The following is a 21,179-nucleotide window of genomic DNA, read 5'->3' as shown; positions in this document are numbered from 1 at the left end:
TCAGTGGTTGCTGAGGAAGGAAGCTGTACTTTTAGATGCTCCCCTAGCAGTTGAGAGCGGCCGGGAGCGGTCGGTCGGTACGTGCGAAGGAGAGAGCAGCTGGCTCGGCTGGGTAATGAAAATCGGTTGAGGGATAGAAGGAAGGAAGAGCAGGTGGTTTTTTTTCCTGTTGGCGGTGGTGTAGGAGGAAGAGAAGAGAAGGCGCTAGATGCTAAATTGCCAGCTGGAAGGAGGGGCCTTGGAAGCAGCCTGCGTTCTTGAAAGAGAAGGAGCGGCCTGGCTGGATGAGGAATGAGGAAACAGCTGCCTTCCTCTACAATAGGATGAAAGAAGGCAGTAGCAGATTGGAAAGCAGCTACATAATGAAGTGGATCAAAGGAGGAAACCTCATCAAGTGCTTGGATTCCCAGATGCTGGCTACTGTGCCCAGGACTTGCTCTGATGTGCATGCATGTGGAATTTCGAGAATTCACTACTGCTCCAGAAGGGGCGGAACAGGAATCCCAGAAGACCATCTTGAATTCTTGATCGACAAGCCTCCTCGGGATGGCGGCCAAGAACAGGTATCATGATCCGGCTCCCCACGCCTTCGCTAGTTCACGAAGAGCAAAGCTCGAGGCGAGGCAAGAACTATCTGCGCGTCGAGGCAACCTTAATATTCTGCTCAACCTGTTTATAGAATAAGGTAGCGACAATACGTCCCAATATTTCGGAGCTTTTGCTCTCAACGATATCGTGACCATCCTATAACTCAGTAGCTGGATATCAAGATAATAGACCCAGAGCCGTGGGACACAGATAACGAGGTCGTAGGTACTCTTATGTTCCTATGAGTAGAAGGAGTCATAGCTACACGATGAAGTCCACTGGCTTCTCCCTGATTTGCACTCCGTATCTTCCATGCCTCATCCTGACACTCAAACTCTCTTCCACTCCACGTAACGCTCTTTACTCGAAACTCCTCCTCCGAGAAGGCGACCAAACTCCTCCTGAGCGCCCGTCTGTCCAGGCCGCAGCTTCAATCTGAACGGCCACTTCTCGATCACAGTGGGGCTTCCCTTCATCGCGGCTCCAACCAACCGAGCACTCCGAGAGAACATAAGCTTCGCAGTGTGCCTTGGAGTGTAGTTAGCATACGCCGCAAAAACGCATAGCAAACAGCTGCAAATTGTCATCGAAGAAGTACGGAATCCAACCCTCACCAACGAAGACATTAACCGCAGTGCACCTACGTACGTTCAAGCGGTAGCAAAACTTGTCACAGCGCGGGTTAATCGTGGTAGAGTAGAAGAGCTCGGAGGCGGTGAAGCTATTGCGAGATTCTTCGATTCTGTGAAGGTAATGTTATCCAAACGTATATAATATAAACGCTAACGAAAACAGGACTTTGAATCTTGTCAACAGAGACGGCGGGGCGCCTAGATGATGAACTGATACTCAGGTTTGCATACAAGCAAAACCGCTCGCGTTGCATAACTTTCGCTAGGCTAGCACCCATAGATACTTAAGAACAACACGTAATCTCTATTGCCTACAATCTCTAGACTGGTCCGAATTCGACCATCTGCTAGACCCTAAGAATAGAGCACCGTCAGCAGCAGCAATGTCTTTTGGATACCCATCATCAACCTGCAGATGATGTCGTGTCCCCAATAGAGCCTGACGAATCCGTCCACCGTGGAGGCGACACTGGCAGCAGACAAGACAATCTATCGAGGTCAGATGGCATCGATGCATCAAGGGACGACTTCAACCGGAGTTCCCTCCAAGAGAATTCCCCACGACGATCCCCATCCATTTCACAACAACACCGGCCAGACAACGATAGTGACTCCGAAGCGTCAGCAACCACCCCCAAGGGAAAGAACATCGAGGCCACCCACTTCTGGTGGTGCTGGGACATTGCTGGTGCTGTAACTAGTAGCTGTAATCTGCATGGTTCTCATCGCCATGGCCCTCTCCAAAGCTGATGAAAATCCGCTGGACGCTTGGCCCTTGGCCATTTCTCCCAACACCATCGTCGCCGTCTTGACGACTGTTGCCAGGACGGCGCTCCTGGTGCCGCTGGGGAGCAGCATCAGCCAACTCAAGTGGAGGCACCTGTTTCTCAAGGCCCGGCCGCTCGAACATCTCCAGTTGTTCGACAGCGCAAGCCGAGGCCCGTGGGGATCGATCCTGATGATACGGCACCTTCTCCTCCAGTCGAAACTTGCCTGCGCGCTGTCTTTGGTCATCATCCTCACGCTTGCGGTCTCCCTGAGCGCGCAGCAGATCCTCGAATATCCTAGTCTGTTCCGGGAACTGCCGCACCTTGATGTTGCCATTAGCAGGGCCGACGAGTATTTCTCCAGAGGCTTCCGCCAGCTGCCTTATCAGTCATGTAAGAGGTCGAGGTGCGTCGAGCGATTGTTATGGAAGCCGGACTGACATGAATCTTTCAACAGGGCAGAAGAGGGATCTAAAGGAGGACCTGCCTGCGTTCCAAAGCCAAATTCTCCAAGCGCTTGCCGGCTCCTCATCTCAGCCGCAGTTTCGCTGCCTCACGGAAGCAAACCGCTGCGAATGGGAAGGGTTCAGTACCCTGGCCGTATGCCGGACCTTTCGCAATGTGACAGACCAGACCACCCAGAAGTGCGACGATCCGGGCTCGCCGGCGCAGATCTGCAACTACACCAATGAGATATTTCGACCACGATGCCTCTAGTCAGTTCACACAGGCGTCAGGGAGGAGAGCGCCGCCAAAGAATGAACTAGATAGGAAGCTGGCTCGCGTTGGGCAGGAGGAAGTTATTCGTCAACAAGACTGGGGTCGTTCAGGTCGCATACACCTGTCAACTACCTCCTGGCATTCCTAGGAGACAAAGATCTTCCTAACTGCTGTCAAGCCCTCCAAGTACCCGAAAAGACGAGTCAGCCAAAAAAGGACACGTCTGGTCACTACGAGATAGAAACGCCAGGGAAATGCCTGATGTGCAGTCGACACTTTTCGCGACGTTCAGACTTGACAAGACATATCGTAAAATCGCGCATTCCTGCCAGTTCATGAAACCGTTTCTATGCCCACCCTGCCATCAAGCTGGGCAAGAATATGAGGTACAAAACCAGGCGGACTGGAGCAGTCACGTCACATGGTACTATAGCGGGAAAGAATTAGCTAGAGCCAAGATTGAACAGAGCAAACAATAAGTACAGCCAGAAACGGCTAAGCTGTGGGCTGCAGGGACGGCCTGACCAACAGTTGCTGGGCTCCCATCTTCCTTCCTCTCAGTCGGAAACAGCGCTGTGGTGTCAGCTCTCACCATACGTACCATACCGCCTTGCCTCATTCTCGCGCAGGCAAACCAGTTGCAGTAAGGGTCCTGAAGCCATCATAGAGCCTGATCTTGGTCTTGGGAGTCGGACGGTAAGGCATTTCATCCATCTTATACCGACCCCGCTCCTGCCTAATTATGAGAGGCTGGCGTTCGTCATCTTTTCCACTTGGCACCGGCAACTTCGCCCAACGCGCCAATAACGACATCGCCATGCCCTGCATCAACAAGCTGTTGCTGCAGCGCTGTGGGCATAGATATATCATGGGATGCCTCAATTGGTTTTCGCGCTGCATCCAAGAGGCATAGTCAGCAAGCTCTTCGCCAATCAATCAGCAGAGCAGCCCCAAAGTACCCCGGCCCCATCTTGCTCACTCCTGCCAGCCTGATCTTGGGTCCAACATACACGCCTAGCCAACTTATTCCATCGCCTTTCTCTGCCCATCACAATCCACTTTCATTTGTTCGTTACAAGCACTCGCTCGTCTCAATTTCTCACTCGAACAAATACTGGCTATGACTGATTCCAAAGCCTACACTGTCGGTTGGATCTGCGCCCTGCCTACTGAGTTCGACGCGGCACAAGCCTTTCTCGACGAAGAACATGAGGACTATCCCCCAGTCGCCCCAAACGACAATAACAACTATGCTCTAGGCAAGATTGGGAGGCATAATGTTGTTATTGCTGTCTTGCCGGATGGGGAGTATGGTACAAATGCTGTTGGGGCTGTGTCTCGAGACATCTGCGCAGCTTTCCAAATATGCGCATTGGACACACTGCATTGCATTTAGGCAGCGATGCCTTGCATATTTTCGGACATGGCGTGTATCTACTGGCTAGGCTGCTCCGCATCTACAGCACTTGCCTATGATCATCACTGCGGTCCAGCGCAGGTCAGGGTATCATGTTACGGCACAGCCGCATGGGCGTGATGCATTTGGATGGTAGCACAAGTGGCGGGCTGCGCTTAAACGCTTGCATTCGAATTGTGGCAGATATTCGACCCTATTGGTGGTCAGCAGCGCATTAGGGCTCACAGTATAAGTACATCCACCGACGTGGACATACCTCGACTACTAATCTGACCAGAGGGAGCCTTTACCGGTCGCAAGCTTGCAGCATGCAGCGCAAGCTGGGCGGGGCTGTCGTGTATGCAGATAATCGGCGCACTTTATTGTCTCGGGCGTCCTAGAGCCTCGGGGAATTGGTGCGACAACATGTTCTTTGAACCCAGCTCAAGTAACGTCACAGTGGTCGATAAGAGTCACGCCCTGTTCAGACTAGTCCTATTCCCGGCCTCAGCTATGTAGCGCGAGGCGGACTCGACGACACCAAAAGCTGAAGGGTTGAGTGAAGACAGAGAATTGATCGGGGCTGCGCTGTCTGCATAAATATGTGTGACGGAGTCGTGGCACTTCCTGAACCTAAACTAGGGACGGCTTAGTGGGCAGGCCCTGAAATCCCCCGGCAGCAAGCCCAACCCCAATTACGTTCCTGAAACACAGCCCGAAAATACGCTCGAAGTACGTCCGAGACTACAACCGCAAAGTGCAACTGCTGTACAATTCGTGCTTTAAGTCGTTGATGTCCTAAAATATATAACTTGAACGCCAACGTGAGGTAATATGATTCTAAGCCCGCTCGCTTCATCAAATTGCTCATCTATGATACATTGGATATGAAAACTGTTAAGATGGCCCCATAAGCAGTTGACACCATCATCATCTCTAAGCTTGTCACCTTTAGCAAGGTAGACACCAGACAGGCGAATATGACAATGCAAACGCAAATAACAGCCAGTTGAACCTCTTTGCTGGGTTGATAAGACAACGTTGTTAGTGGTACTACGACGAAAACCCCAATCAAGGCCGCCATGAGAAAACGGGCAAGTATCTCAGCGATGAGTACCGTATTCTGATACACCTTCTTCTCAGCGGGGCCCTGTGCCTCAACAGACCCATTATCGGCATCCCATTCTCTCGACAGATGACGAAACCGGAAGCTGTAGAGGCAGCGTCGCACAAAGCGGTGAATTGGGTCTTGTCGTAGACGTTGCCCGAGATCTATCCTCAAAAGTCTGGTTTTGTAGATTTCGTAGGGGTTTAAGTCCGTCCGCTGACGGGCCTGTTGTCCAGTATCAATTAGAAAGGATGTCTCCATGCTCATGATACTATTGAAGGCTTGTAGTGCTTCATCTACGTTTGTATTATCAGTGGACTGAATGAAGTGTGAAGGAACGTGGAGGCTATCACAGGTGATAGGGGACGACTCACCGTACTGCTGCAGCAGGCCGCGCAGCTTCTTGACGAGCTCATTATCAATTGCTGCAAGCGGGTTAAGAAGATCTTGGTCTCTTCTGGAATGCTTCAGTCCAAGTCGGTCACATCCTGTGGGGCTGAATTCCAAGCTGAGACCGGCTTGGTAGATGATGTGGTCCAGCTCGGCTATCTCATTTTCTAGGAAACGGAGGTTGAGCAGGTGAGTGGTCTTGAAACGACGAAAGCCGTAGAGTGTTACATTATCGTCGGCCGTGCTGGTTTTCCAATGATCGCGGAAACGGTTGAGAGCTTGTGGCGCTTGTTCCATTTGTGTGTGTGAAATCAAGTATCAAGTGCACTTTTTATGACGAGAGAAAGCCAGTCTTTGTTAGGGGCGGTTGGTATAGTGATATTAACGCGTATCGTTGTATTTGTTCTGCTGATGGGGTCGCCTGGGTTTCGCGTCATGCAGCCAATGCTGACATGTATTTCATACCCTTGCGACAGAGGAGACATAAGGCTCACAAGGCATACTTTGTACTAATAAGAGCTGTACCGGTACTTATTGAAGATATCGCATTGATCGGGTGACTTCTCTTACTGACCCTCTCCTGCGGGCCTGGGTGGAGTACCTGCCATGATCTTGCTAGCTCGTATTCCCGTCACACTGCCCCGGCCGCAGGCCTCCTGCAGTAGCCCGGCGGTTATTCAAAAGATAACTGCCCACTAATAGTTTACAGTAACAGTGCACTTGCATTTAGCAGAAGGCTTTAATGTTCAGCTGTTCTGCCCTTCTCCTCATATCATACTACCGTCTGCTCGCCAGCATCTCAACTGCCACAGACATCACTACAGCGCAACCATGGCGGACCCCAAGATCTACACGGTCGGCTGGATCTGTGCCATTAAGCCCGAGATCGTCGCCGCCCGAGCCTTCCTGGACGAAGAACACAAAGAGCCCATGACATCCTTCCAGCACGACAACAACTCTTATACCCGAGGGAAGATGGCAAACCACAACGTGGTGATCGCAGCTTTGCCTAAGTGGGAGTACGGCACAACAACGGCTGCAACGGTTGCGAGAGACATGCTTCGCACATTCCCAAACATCCGAATCGGGCTGATGGTCGGCGTTGGCGGCGGGGTTCCAAGCCATGAGCATGACATACGCCTCGGAGACGTCGTGGTTGCCAGTCGTGACCGCAAGACAGGCGGGGTTTTCCAGTATGACTACGGCAGAAGGATGCAGGATCAGCCTTTCGAGACAACAGGCGCCTTGAACCAGCCACCACAGTCAATACTGACAGCTGTGGCCAGTCTAGAGAGCACTTTCGAGTTGGAGGGCCATCAACTTAACGATGCCGTGGACGGGGCCTTAAATCGGCGACCTCGGCTTCGAAAGTCCTACTGTCGTCCGCCTGCAGACCATGACCGGCTTTTCAAGTCTAGTATCACCCACTCATCTGGAAACTGTTCCAAAAAGTGCAATGCCGATCCGTCGAACTTGGTTTCTCGACCCGAAAGAGGGGAAGACGACGACAACCCTGCAATCCACTACGGATTGATCGCCTCCGCAAACCAATTGATGAAGGATGCAAAAGAAAGAGACTTGGCGGCAGAGGAGGGCGTGCTTTGTTTCGAGATGGAAGCTGCAGGCCTGATGAACCATTTTCCATGTCTGGTGGTCCGCGGCATCTGCGACTACTCAGACACCCATAAGAACCAGGACTGGCAAGGCTTCGCAGCTATGATGGCCGCTGCATACGCAAAGGATCTTTTGCATCAGATCCCACCTAACAAGGTTGAGATGGAAACAAGACTTGCAGAAATTTTGGAGTCTAGTCAGTAATACTATCCGTTTTTCCTCGATGTTTCCTGACTCGAAGCAGTTGAAGTGAAACAGACCCAGCAACTTCAGACCATTAACGAAACAAAAGGCACGGTCGAGGCGATAAAATCTGACGGCCATAATGCAAATATTAAGAATTGGCTTAAACCCCCTGATACATCCATCAACTCCAACCGCGCGAGGGAACTTCGTCACGAAGGAACTGGCGCCTGGTTCCTCAATAGCACCGCCTTCAAAGAGTGGAAACTCGGGTCGCGTCGGCATTTGTGGCTGCATGGGATACCAGGATGTGGCAAGACCATTCTTAGCACCACGGTCCTCGATGATCTGACGAAGCTGAACGATCGCATCACGCTTAATTTCTTCTTTGACTTTAGCGATACTAGAAAAACAAAGCTGGACGATATGTTACGCTCGCTTACCTTTCAACTCTACCAGCAACAGGACGAATATGCAAGAGTAGTCGACAGTCTCTTCGAAACTCACGACAAGGGTCAAAGACAGCCCGCAACGGAGACGCTGGCTGGCTCTCTTCGCGCCATGATGAAGATTTCGGCTGGTATCTTCATCGTCTTGGATGCCCTGGACGAATGCGCCGTGAGAGACAAGCTGCTTGCATGGATGGAGACCTTCTTGTCCGATCCCGATCTGTCCCGCGTTCAACTGATTGCTACCGGCCGGCCAGAAGCAGAGTTCCAGCGTGGCATTCCCGGCGTCATTGGCGAAGGAAACTGCGTCTCGCTCAGCAAGGAGCCTGTCAACGCCGATATCCGCTCCTACGTCAAGGAGAGGGTTGAGAACAGCCCAGGGTTCAGGGATTGGGCCTCGTATCCGGATGTGCTTAGGGAGATCGAGGATGAGGTCGGCAGCAAAGCAGACGGAATGTGAGTATACAACCTTTCTGTCGCCAGTGAGTGTGCTGATACCCGTCTTAGGTTTAGATGGGCCGCATGCCAGCTGGATAGCCTCCAGACGTGCCTCGATTACGAAGGAATCCAGGCCGCTCTCAAGTCTCTACCCCGCGATCTGAACGAGACATACGACCGCATCATCCAGAACATTCCATCCGAGCGCAAGAAAAAGGCTGTTCGGCTGCTGCAGTTTCTGGTGCATGCCGAGCGGCCTTTGACGCTCCAGGAGGCCGTGGATATAATAGCCGTCCGGCTTGACAATACCCCACGATACTTCGATGGCAAATACAGGCTACCTTCTCCGGCTAACATTACGAAATTTTGTCCAAGCCTAGTATCGATTATCCGAGTTTCGACTGACGCCACAGTAGTAGAAGAACTACAGCTGGCCCACTTCTCGGTTAAGGAGTATCTGTTAGAGCAGAAAGTCGAGGGGTTTCGCTATACAGAGGCTAGCATCAGCATCACGCTCACCTGCCTCACATACCTCGCCAGCATAAAAGAGTATCACAATGCAGAAATGAGGTCATGGTTCCCGTTCGCAAATTATGCAGCAGAGGTCTGGATGGACCACGCCAGACCGGCTGAAGATTCAGAAGATGTCGTTACAACAACGGTGCGCTTTTTGTGGAACGAGACGACGTTTAGGCTGTGGGCTAGCCTGTTCCAACCTGACAGGGAATGGGATAACAACCCAGGATTTCCCACAGCGGCCTGCCTTTACTTTGCATGCTTCAAGGGCCTCACAGCTAGCACTAGAAGCCTACTAGACAAGGGGGCGGATATCAATGCTGATGGCGGAGAGTATGGCAATGCTCTCCAAGCCGCTTCGTATGGAGGCTACCAGGAGATTGTGCGGATGCTCTTGGATAAGGGGGCGGAGGTCAATGCTGAGGGCGGAGAGTATGGCAACGCTCTCCAAGCCGCTTCATCCAGAGGCCACCAGGAGATTGTACGGATGCTCTTGGATAAGGGGGCGGATGTTAATTCTGAGGGCGGAGAGTATAGCAACGCTCTCCAAGCCGCTTCATCTGAAGGCTACCAGGAGATTGTGCGGATGCTCTTGGATAAGGGGGCGGAGGTTAATGCTGAGGGCGGAGAGTATGGCAACGCTCTCTATATCGCTTCAGATAGAGGCTACCAGGAGATTGTGCAGATGCTCTTGGATAAGGGGGCGTCTGTCAATGCTGAGGGCGGCATTTATGGCAACGCTCTCCAAGCCGCTTCATTTAGAGGCCACCAGGAGATTGTGCGGATGCTCTTGGATAAGGGGGCGTCTGTCAATGCTGAGGGCGGAGAGTATGGCAACGCTCTTCAAGCCGCTTCATCTGAAGGCTACCAGGAGATTGTGCGGATGCTCTTGGATAAGGGGGCGGATGTTAATGCTAAGGGCGGTTATTATGGCAACGCTCTTCAAGCCGCTTCATCCAGAGGCCACCAGGAGATTGTACGGATGCTCTTGGATAAGGGGGCGGATGTTAATGCTAAGGGCGGTTATTATGGCAACGCTCTTCAAGCCGCTTCATCCAGAGGCCACCAGGAGATTGTACGGATGCTCTTGGATAAGGGGGCGGATGTTAATGCTAAGGGCGGAGAGTATGGCAACGCTCTTCAAGCCGCTTCATATGGAGGCTACCAGGAGATTGTGCGGATACTCTTGGATAAGGGGGCGGATGTCAATGCTAAGGGCGGAGAGTATGGCAACGCTCTTCAAGCCGCTTCATCTGAAGGCTACCAGGAGATTGTACGGATGCTCTTGGATAAGGGGGCGGATGTTAATGCTAAGGGCGGCTTTTATGGCAACGCTCTTCATGCCGCTTCATCCAGAGGCCACCAGGAGATTGTGCGGATACTCTTGGATAAGGGGGCGGAGGTCAATGCTGAGGGCGGAGAGTATGGCAACGCTCTTCAAGCCGCTTCATCCAGAAGCCACCAGGAGATTGTACAGATGCTCTTGGATAAGGGGGCGGATGTTAATGCTAAGGGCGGTTATTATGGCAACGCTCTTCAAGCCGCTTCATCCAGAGGCCACCAGGAGATTGTACGGATGCTCTTGGATAAGGGGGCGGATGTTAATGCTAAGGGCGGTTATTATGGCAACGCTCTTCAAGCCGCTTCATCCAGAGGCCACCAGGAGATTGTACGGATGCTCTTGGATAAGGGGGCGGATGTTAATGCTAAGGGCGGAGAGTATGGCAACGCTCTTCAAGCCGCTTCATATGGAGGCTACCAGGAGATTGTGCGGATACTCTTGGATAAGGGGGCGGATGTCAATGCTAAGGGCGGAGAGTATGGCAACGCTCTTCAAGCCGCTTCATCTGAAGGCTACCAGGAGATTGTGCGGATGCTCTTGGATAAGGGGGCGGATGTCAATGCTGAGGGCGGAGAGTATGGCAACGCTCTCCAAGCCGCTTCATCCAGAGGCCACCAGGAGATTGTACGGATGCTCTTGGATAAGGGGGCGGATGTTAATTCTGAGGGCGGAGAGTATAGCAACGCTCTCCAAGCCGCTTCATCTGAAGGCTACCAGGAGATTGTGCGGATGCTCTTGGATAAGGGGGCGGATGTCAATGCTAAGGGCGGTTATTATGGCAACGCTCTTCAAGCCGCTTCATCTGAAGGCTACCAGGAGATTGTACGGATGCTCTTGGATAAGGGGGCGGATGTTAATGCTAAGGGCGGAGAGTATGGCAACGCTCTTCAAGCCGCTTCATCCAGAAGCCACCAGGAGATTGTACAGATGCTCTTGGATAAGGGGGCGGATGTTAATGCTAAGGGCGGTTATTATGGCAACGCTCTTCAAGCCGCTTCATCCAGAGGCCACCAGGAGATTGTACGGATGCTCTTGGATAAGGGGGCGGATGTTAATGCTAAGGGCGGTTATTATGGCAACGCTCTTCAAGCCGCTTCATCCAGAGGCCACCAGGAGATTGTGCGGATGCTCTTGGATAAGGGGGCGGATGTCAATGCTAAGGGCGGAGAGTATGGCAACGCTCTTCAAGCCGCTTCATCTGAAGGCTACCAGGAGATTGTGCAGATGCTCTTGGATAAGGGGGCGTCTGTCAATACTAAGGGCGGCTTTTATGGCAACGCTCTTCATGTCGCTTCATCCAGAGGCCACCAGGAGGTTGTGCGGATACTCTTGGATAAGGGGGCGGAGGTCAATGCTGAGGGCGGAGAGTATGGCAACGCTCTTCAAGCCGCTTCATCCAGAAGCCACCAGGAGATTGTACAGATGCTCTTGGATAAGGGGGCGGATGTTAATGCTAAGGGCGGTTATTATGGCAACGCTCTTCAAGCCGCTTCATCCAGAGGCCACCAGGAGATTGTACGGATGCTCTTGGATAAGGGGGCGGATGTTAATGCTAAGGGCGGTTATTATGGCAACGCTCTTCAAGCCGCTTCATCCAGAGGCCACCAGGAGATTGTACGGATGCTCTTGGATAAGGGGGCGGATGTTAATGCTAAGGGCGGAGAGTATGGCAACGCTCTTCAAGCCGCTTCATATGGAGGCTACCAGGAGATTGTGCGGATACTCTTGGATAAGGGGGCGGATGTCAATGCTAAGGGCGGAGAGTATGGCAACGCTCTTCAAGCCGCTTCATCTGAAGGCTACCAGGAGATTGTGCGGATGCTCTTGGATAAGGGGGCGGATGTCAATGCTGAGGGCGGAGAGTATGGCAACGCTCTCCAAGCCGCTTCATTTAGAGGCCACCAGGAGATTGTGCAGATGCTCTTGGATAAGGGGGCGGATGTCAATTCTCTCTAGGCGGTATCCCTCGCGGCTATATTAGGAAAACCTACGTTTTATGTCAAAAGAACCTCTCATTGGAAGATACTAGGATTGCCTGGAGCAATGTGATAGACCGTGGCGCTAAGTCTATGAACTCACTCCTTCTCCTTGCCCGCCGTCCACAAGGGCGGCAGTTTCACTCCTTCGGGGACCGAAGCCAAGGGCTCCTTCCTCGTCATGCTTGTCCAATTATACGTTGTTGAAGTAGCCGGCCATCTTAAGCTAGCTGTGATTGCGCACAACGTTGTTACGAACAGGTCAGGGCAACCAACTGTGACACAAAGCAAAAGCTTCGGTAATGACGAATCCGTCGTCATTATCCCCTGTTCTACATTATATAGCTACGCCGGCTCAACACCTTGGGCCGTAACAAACGTGAAGTTGGAATTCCCGGCTGTGAGGTTTGGAGGTCCTGCAGCTTGATTGACAATATGGCCACCTAAAATATCCCCGTATTTCTTACGAACGAACACCTGAAGCCAAGAATGGACAGTGATAAGACTATGTCTGAGGGCAATAAGATGGCGATTGTTAAATAATTACAAGTTGTCAATATCCATCACGTCCAACTCTGGATACTGCTCTAACTCTGCCTTGATCTGCAGGTTTGCGCCGCTGTTTCGTAGCAGGCTAACAGCATCTATGTTACCGCAAAGCACAGAAACTACCAGAGCAGTATTGCCGTAGTTGTTGACTCTATTTAGGGGATTCTCCCCATTCCCGAAGTCCTCGTGTTTGTGTATCAAGGCCAACAAGTATCTCAAGATGTCGGTCGATTCTGTTTCCAGTCTCATTTGATGGCCTTGCGGCCCGTTCCCAGCAACCCGCTGGACCTCCGGACTCAACCAATGCACAGGGCCTGCCAGAAAATGCAGTGCCGTGTCGCCAAGAGCATCGCGCCGCAGAGGGTCGACACCGCACAGCAGGAGAAGGCACACGATATCTAACTTATTTCCGTGAAACCGTTCAGCCGAGGTCTTACTCGAGTAAATACTAGCTATAACTGATTCCAAAGCCTACACCATTAGTTAGATCTGCGCCCTGCCCACCAAGTTCGACGCAGCACAAGCCTTCCTCGACGAAGAACATAAGGACTATCCCCCAGTTGCCCTAAACGACAATAACAACTATACTCTAGGCAAGATTAGGAGGCGTATTATCGTTGTTGCTGTCTTACTGGATAGGGAGTATAGTATAAATGCTGCTGGGGCTGTGGCTCGAGATATGCTGCACAGCTTTCCAAATAAGCAGAGTTGGACTCATGGTCAGCATCAGCAGAGGGGCGCCCAGCTCAAAACATGATATGCAACTTGGCGATATTATAGTCAGCAGCTGCAACAGAGGCAAAGGTAGCGTCTTCCAGTATAAATTTAGCAAGGCAGTGCAAGACCAGGATATTTCCTTCCAGCACACAGACTTGTTAGACCAACCACCCATGCTGCTACAAACAGCTGTTAGCGCGCTCAAGAGTCGATACAAGAGGAAAGGCCATCAGCTGAATAACGCGATTAACAAGGCCTTAGAACAGTAGCCTCAACTGAACTGAGAGTATTCACAGCCTCCTTCAGCAAGCAACAGACTCTACCAATCGGAAATCACCCATCTGCAAACATCAGAAGGATGCACCTAAGTATGCAGCAATAATCCAACCCATATAATACTCCAAGCCGAACAAGGTGAACACACCAACAACCCTGCAATTCACTATAGCTTGATTGCTAGCGCGAATCAGCTCATGAAGAACGCTATAATCCAGGACAAATTGGCTGCTGAATATAGCGTTGCCTGCTTTGAGATGGAGGCCGCTGGCCTAATGAATCACTTTCCATGTCTCGTCATCTGGGGAATCTGCGACTATTCCGCCTCGCATAAGAACAAGGCGTGGCAAGGCTTTGCGGCCATGATGGCTGCAGCGTATATAAGGGATATTTTGCATCAAACTCCACCAAACAGTGCAGAAGCTGAGAAATAAATTCGCGAAGTACTTGGTTCCAGTTAGTATTATACACTCAGTTCACCTGGTACCGTCTAATTATGAATAGTTTACAAAGATGTGCAGCAATTGAATCAGACAACAGATGAAACAAAAACGGGAGTCATGGCCATACAGTCCCACCAAACAGAACAAACGTACGAGCAACCCGCACACCTGCCTACAGCAGCGCCTGTCAACTGATCAAGGTCGGCTCGGTGCTCCTCGACTCCTCGAAACCCTCAATGCCTCCCAAAGCTCAGCAGAAGCGACGACTCCTGGAGGAGACGACAGAGCCCCTGGCTGGAAAGATCGTATTTGTTCCACCGAAGAACCGAATAACCGCTCGCCTGAAGCCCGACCTGGAGAGGACAGGGTACAACCATCCAGGGGTGATCATATCCTCGCGGCCCGATGGTGTTGGCCGTGTGAAGATAGCCATGGTTGATGACGACCCTTGCCCTTCTGACCGTCCACTGAATAATGTCTTGCTGACCATTTCTACAGTTGACGTCTTTTAAGGACACACCCGTCGCCTACGTTCTCGACCGCGAGGAGGACTACGCCCATTACCTGCCCATCGACGACTCCCTCCACCCCATATCGTCCATACGGCGTCTCAAGAGGCGGCCCGAAAGCCCCTCGTTGCGGAAGAAGTCGTACGTGTACATCGGAGAAAAGCATACCATCCCCTACAAGGCACTCGAGCCATTCGACCGGTCATCTCGATACTCAGCGGGCCCGTGGCTCTGCCAAAAGTCAGTCCGAATACTACAGTCACACTTTGGCGAACCACTCGACGACGAGGACGAAGACGACGACATCAGCTGCACCGACACTAGCGATGGTGAATGCGATCTCGGTGAAGGAGATCCTGGTGAGGTGCAGTTTGACGGACGGCACATTGATGTTGAACTGGAGTCAGTCTCCATCGGGCAAAACCCTTTATCCTTGCAGCTTACTCTTGTTGCTGGGCCCTCCGCAGCCTCAATATTGGGGTCTGAAGGCTCATCTTCCAACCCGCCTACGCCTACAGAATCACCATCAAACTCACGGCTCTCCTCTTCATCGTTATCGTTCGCCGAGTTTCCGCCGTACTGCGACGAATACCCCACCCTTCATCAGCCCCAGCATGCTGTGTCGCCTTCGCTTCCGACAGTACAGGTTGACTATGCCACCAAACAGAATCAAACTACGCAAAAGGGACTGGTCACAAATCCTTACCTATTATTGATCATCATAACAATAATCGCATTTGGCCCTCCACTTGTCGGGGATGGCTCCGGCGAGTAAGATCTTGTTCACCGCAGGCGACCGCGTGTTCTGAGGATGAATACTGGAAGGACGAAGATGAAGGATGACGATCAAACGACCCGCACGTCAACATGACCGTGAATAAGAGGCCTGAAGGCTTCAAAGATCACAAATTTGCCCAAAGACTGATGGCTAAAAGAGCGCAACCTCGTCTGGAAGCAACGTCAGGCCATTGCCAGTAACGAACTGATTGGGTTTAGAGATACTGATATGGGGAATTGGGGTTTTATAAGATGCGCAGAGTATTGTAGGATAATTAGCCTAGAGGAAAGAACGGTTAATCTGGTTGCTTTCACCATCTTAGTTCCGTTGGCCCGAAAGCGCCGGCTGTCATCACTATGATTAGCTGAGGCAGAATATCGCGCTACTGAGACAAAAAGCCTTTGGCCTCAACCAGTGTACAACGGATGATATGCGACCCTTCTGAAAGAGAACGACTCAAACCTCTCATTACTTCTCCGCAGACGTCAAACTCCTACAAGCCACATGAAAAACGCCCAACTTAACAACCCCCTTCATCCCCCTCAACAGCCCAATATTGTCCTTAAAAGCCTCCGTCTCCCTGAACTTCAAATGCGCCTCAACACTCGGCCACCCAATAAATGCCACCAACAAGTTCCCCGTCTTGCCATCCTCGCCCGTGATGGGTACATCGTTCTCCTTGCTCCATCCATACGCAATACCCTTAAAGTCAGGCGACGTATCAAGCGCTTTCACCCGAAACTGCTCAAGCTGCTTACTCAGATCCTCCTTGGCAGCCTCTTCCAGGTCCGGGGGGAAGAACAGCGTCAACACCTCAGTAACGGGCGCCTCAGCGAGGATAGTTGGCGGCCAGGGCTTGGTCACGATGTGCTTGATATAGCCATCCGTCCAGTCAAGATAAGATGACATGCTCTTGGCGACGACGTCGTGTTCCCTGTGAACGCATCAGTATACCATCTCAAAAACACAAGCGGGTGATTCACGGCGTTGTGCGGTACGCAAGATGCTCCTCGACGCTATCCCAGTCTAAAAACAGCCACTGCTGGTGCGACTTCTCGACCGCGTGGCCCCAGTAGATCCGCCCGGCGCCGGGCTGGGCGGCGGCGGTCTCGAGCATGTGCTTGATGTCCTTGCGCTCCGGGGTGTCGGGGTCCGGGAAGGGGGCGCCGGATTTGGAGGCGAAGTAGGAGAATTCGGTGAAGCCCATTATGGCTGTGATCTGATTCGTTTTTATGATATTGTTTTACATTCATTAATAGGATCTTTCTGCAGGTTCCGTGATCTTATGTCATCGCCATCGTCGGTTTGAAGTGGGCTCACTACAGCCATCCCCAATCGATATTGCGCGAGAGCCTAAGCCAATCGGCGTGTGGGGTCAGATACGATATCTGTCACGGTCTATGGACCGATATGAAGCTTCGGCTAGACCCTCAGCTATGGAATACTTTGGAAGGTTACAGAATATCGTGGAAGGTTATGAGAACCTTGTCGGCCCTTACTCAATGGAAGCTTCTGGAAGAAGACTCACATGTATTTAAAGATGAGAAGGGCACCACTCTTTCCCAGAATGATTCTTCTTTCCTCCAGCTTGGAATGCTCGTAGTAGTAGGCTAGACCAATGGCACCGACCTTGTCCTAGACCCTTACTGTACAAAGCGCAGTGTCTTTAGCAGGAACAGTTTCGCGTGATGTCAACAAGTTTTATCTTCAGTCGGCGCTGGCCTGGATTTGGGCATTCTTCTGGCTGGTCTTCGCCTCTGTGAGAAGGCCAGCCACCTCAAACGTTACGAGGACAATCCCACCATTAGAAGATGCAGGCTGTCAAGAGGTCGGCCAGACGAGAGCCTGCGAGCATTGCGATTCTGGGAAAGAAATAGGGCGATGACAGCGACGATCCACCGATCCCGTGGTTCACTATGGCGTCATTGCTTCCGGCGACTCGGTTGTGAAAGACGGCGTGTCTCGGGACGAGATTATACGACGACTTGGGGACGAGTGCATCTGCTTTGAGATGGAGGCAGCTGGTCTGATGGATAATTTCCCCTGCCTCGTGATCAGAGGAATCTGCGACTATGCAGACACCCACAAAAATGATCGCTGGCAGAACTATTCCGCAGCAACAGCCGCCGCTTTGGCAAAAGAACTACTGGAAGTTATCGACAGCAATGATGTAGAAGGAGCCTCCAGAGTCGATGAAATCATGGAGAAGTGTTAGTATTTCATAATCACATTTAAAGCTTCATTACTTATATTTCTTTCAGTATGTGAGGATGTTTCCCAGCTCCGATCAACCACAAAAGACATGCAACAGGACCTACATTTCCAGGAAGTCATGAAGTGGCTGTCCCCGCCGGATCCATCAACAAATGATAATAAGGCCTTGCAACAACGCCACAAAGGCACAGGACAATGGTTCCTCGACAGCTAAGAATACTCAAATTGGAAAACAACGCAAAAGTCCTCGCTGTGGCTTCACGGTATCCCCGGCTGTGGAAAGACAATCTTGAGTTCCATCGTCGTCAAGGACCTCCGTAGCACTGAGCCTTATGCCAGAAGCCTTCTCTTCTTTTACTTCGACTTCACCGACACTAGCAAGCAGTCGCTTGAAAAGGCAATTCGGTCACTGATCGCTCAGCTGTACTGCAACAGCCAGAATGTTCAAGCGCCTTTGAACTCACTGTACTCCTCTTGCAAAAGTCCTTTACGACAGCCGAATATCAACGAGCTGAGAAAAGCCTTTGAAGACATGATTCAACAGATCGGCGAAGTATGGGTCGTCCTGGATGCACTCGACGAATGCCAGACGAGAGCAGGTCCAAGGAACGAAGGATTGCTACATTGGATTGAAAGCATTTTACACTCACCACAATTAAACATCCACCTTCTTGTCACAAGTCGCCCTGAACACAATATTAAGTCAGCATTAGAAAGATTTGTTGACAATCAGATATTTCTCCAGAGCAACCTTGTTATAGAAGATATACGTGCGTATGTTCATGGAACAGTGAGAAACTACGAAGGGTTTAAACGGTGGCGATCAGATGAAGAAATTCAAAACGAGATCGAAAGCCATCTGATGGAGAAAGCTAACGGAATGTGAGATACGACCAATACCCTTGGCTTCTATTGCTAAATCAGATAGGTTTCGCTGGGTTTCATGCCAACTCGAAGCTCTCGAAAAGTGTCCCGATCCCCTCAGTCTTCGCCAAACACTGCAATCGCTACCAAGAACGCTGGACGAGACGTACGCGCGGGTCCTGAGCAGAATCCCGCCCGAATTCGAGCAGAATGTGATACGAATATTACAGTTTCTTGCCTTTTCCGAACGTCCACTACGGGTTGAAGAGGCTGTCGACGTAATTGCTGTGGTCGCCAAAAATAAGCCCCGATTTGACGCCAAAAACAGAATGCCACAAGCAGACGAAATCTCCATCTACTGCTCGAGTCTAGTAGCTGTTGTTACTCAAGGTGGAGACGAAAATAATAGAGTGAAGGAGCTTCAGCTCACGCATTTCTCGGTGAAAGAATACCTTATATCCGACCGACTACAGCAGAATATCTCCACAACGTTTATGGAGGCACAGGCTACAGCCTCTATTACAGAGGTTTGCCTTGCGTATCTATTGGAGCTGGACCACAGCCTTTCTGTACAAAGCGTCAGGCAATCATACCCACTGGCACAATATGCTGCGCGTTACTGGATGAGCCATGCTATCCAGGCTGACATCAGTAAAGTCCATCATCTGATTAGAGAGTTTTGCTTAGATAAGGACTCCCCTCAAACATGCTACAGTCTCTACAAGCCAGATAGGCCGTGGGAAAGAGAAGAAGAAAGTTCTCGGAATGACATGATTAGAGTGCTGTACTATATGGCCTATGGGGGGATCCTTTCCGCAGTAGAAGACGTCTTAAAGAATGGAGCAGATGTCAACGCTCAGAGTGGCAGATATGGCAACGCTCTCCAAGCCGCTTCAAAGGAGGGCCACCAAGAGATCGTCCAGATTCTCCTCAAACACGGAGCAGATGTCAACGCTCAGGGTGGCTTCTATGGCAACGCTCTCCAAGCCGCTTCAAAGAAGGGCCACTAAGGGATCGTCCAGATGCTCCTCAACAACAGAGCAGAAGTTGACTCAAAAGATACCTCCGGCGTAACACCACTATCGTGGGCAGCTGAGTATGGCCATGAGGTCGTGGTAAAGGTGCTTCTCGACACAGGCAAGGTCGATATCGATTCAAAAGATACCTCTGGCCGAACACCACTATCATGGGCAGCTTCATTTGGTAATAAAGCTATTATCAAAATTCTCATTAATACAGGGAGGGCAGACATTAACTCTAGCGACAACACCGGCCGGACCCCACTATCCTGGGCTATTATCAAAGGGCACGTAGAGGTAGTGTTGTTACTCGCGAACGCCCATGATGCTGATATTAATATTAGAGACCACAACGGGTTCAGCCCATTTATGCGGGCTATATGGAGATCTAACAAAGAGGTTGTGGATATTCTCCTTCAGATGAGGCGTCTTTCCCATGATGATTGTATGGATGGGTTATGTTTTCAGGCGTTCTGGTTCATGTTGCCGCACGAGTTGGATCAGTTTATAGCTGATATCACCTACAATATAGGGGACGATTTCTTTGGTCTAAAGAGACTTTTCTATGACTTATATATACTATAAAATGCTTTTCTTATTCAAATTTGACAGTTGCTATGTCAAAATCTTACCTTCCTCCATGTTTGGGTACGCAATCGCAATGATTTCCTTACGAATATCCAATTCTTCTTAATACCCTCTAGAGACCCTACGTCACTAGCAGTAAAAGACTGCCTACCTCTCTTTCCATTTATCAAAACTATCTTCATTACCCAGCCAAGCAAGCTGCTCCCTCCTTTGTAGGTGCCAACTGACTGCTCCTAACTGCGTGGGGAGCATCCAAAGAAACAGTTTCCTTCCTCGGCAATCACTAACCGTCTCTCGGGGAAGGCGTCTGTTACTACTCCCGCAAATCACAAGCTCTCGTCTGATAAAACGCCGCTCGAAGAGACAAGACTCTGTTCTGTCAGCCCTATATTGGTCAAACTTGGCATCCTTCCCCAAAACGATCCCCACCACAGCACCCTCAAAACCTTCATCAATCTCCTCAACAGGACTGCTACTTAATAAGGAGCAATGTCCGAAGGCCTCTCCTTTCAGAGGAGTCGGTAACACCTTCGACTTGAGCAACTCCACCAAATGCCAGCTCCTAATTTTCTAGCAGTTTACTGGCCAGGCCGACCTCGTCCGCCTATGCAACGCTGTTTTCTGTAATAACAAACAGCCCAACTTTATGAAGGCCGCCAACCTCCAAATCTATATCTGGTTTTCTTTGCGTGGGCCCCACTCTTCCAAGTTCTAAGAAGCTCAACTTTCACCATCAAATTAACATCCGGAAGGTGCCCCTTTACGGCTGGTGTGGATGCCTCCCCCGCACCAACCCAAAGGCGTGTATTGATTAACCTCTTTCTGCACGTTATTGCTGATAACCGCTCAGTGTTATGCTATAGACGAGCCGCACCTTAATCCTAACAACGGACTGCGTGTTTGAGGACTGTCCGCGCTAGTCAAACTACTCTGTCACGCCTAACAAGCCCATGCCTAATAGCCACGCGGCGGCATTCAATAGGCCCCCTCCCACTCGGATCGGCGTCATTAACAATCACTTCCCCTATGGGGTGCTGTACCCACCTTCACCAAAAGATAGAAACCTAAACGTCATCCCTTACTATATCTATAGTGGAACCTAC

The 21,179-nt window shown here is 51.0% G+C and overlaps 4 protein-coding genes across 4 annotated transcripts; 2 read left to right on the top strand and 2 right to left on the bottom strand.

The window, feature by feature from the left end:
* Positions 1-4,974: 4,974 nt before the first annotated feature.
* CGCA056_v007995 (uncharacterized protein) lies at positions 4,975-5,898 on the bottom strand (the record flags this gene model as incomplete). The annotated part of the gene is made up of 3 exons (XM_037323243.1): positions 4,975-5,069; positions 5,127-5,507; positions 5,586-5,898. The coding sequence occupies 3 exons, from the start codon at positions 5,896-5,898 to the stop codon at positions 4,975-4,977; spliced, it is 789 nt and encodes a 262-aa protein (XP_037177776.1).
* Positions 5,899-6,432: 534 nt separating this feature from the next.
* CGCA056_v007994 (Serine/threonine-protein phosphatase 6 regulatory ankyrin repeat subunit B) lies at positions 6,433-12,099 on the top strand (the record flags this gene model as incomplete). The annotated part of the gene is made up of 3 exons (XM_037323242.1): positions 6,433-7,411; positions 7,460-8,303; positions 8,355-12,099. 3 exons carry the CDS (start codon positions 6,433-6,435, stop codon positions 12,097-12,099), a joined length of 5,568 nt encoding a protein of 1,855 aa, XP_037177775.1.
* A 3,760-nt stretch (positions 12,100-15,859) lies between these two features.
* CGCA056_v007993 (uncharacterized protein) lies at positions 15,860-16,598 on the bottom strand (the record flags this gene model as incomplete). The annotated part of the gene is made up of 2 exons (XM_037323241.1): positions 15,860-16,325; positions 16,375-16,598. The coding sequence occupies 2 exons, from the start codon at positions 16,596-16,598 to the stop codon at positions 15,860-15,862; spliced, it is 690 nt and encodes a 229-aa protein (XP_037177782.1).
* Positions 16,599-16,801: 203 nt separating this feature from the next.
* CGCA056_v007992 (uncharacterized protein) lies at positions 16,802-17,005 on the top strand (the record flags this gene model as incomplete). Its single annotated transcript, XM_037323240.1, has 1 exon — positions 16,802-17,005. One exon carries the CDS (start codon positions 16,802-16,804, stop codon positions 17,003-17,005), a length of 204 nt encoding a protein of 67 aa, XP_037177781.1.
* Between the last annotated feature and the right edge of the window lie 4,174 nt (positions 17,006-21,179).

This window comes from Colletotrichum aenigma (assembly GCF_013390185.1).
Source record: "Colletotrichum aenigma strain Cg56 chromosome Unknown KSG_Cg56_contig05, whole genome shotgun sequence".
Classification (NCBI taxonomy): domain Eukaryota; kingdom Fungi; phylum Ascomycota; class Sordariomycetes; order Glomerellales; family Glomerellaceae; genus Colletotrichum; species Colletotrichum aenigma.
Note: the sequence above shows the minus strand (reverse complement) of the source record. Positions and strands in the feature narration are given on the sequence as shown.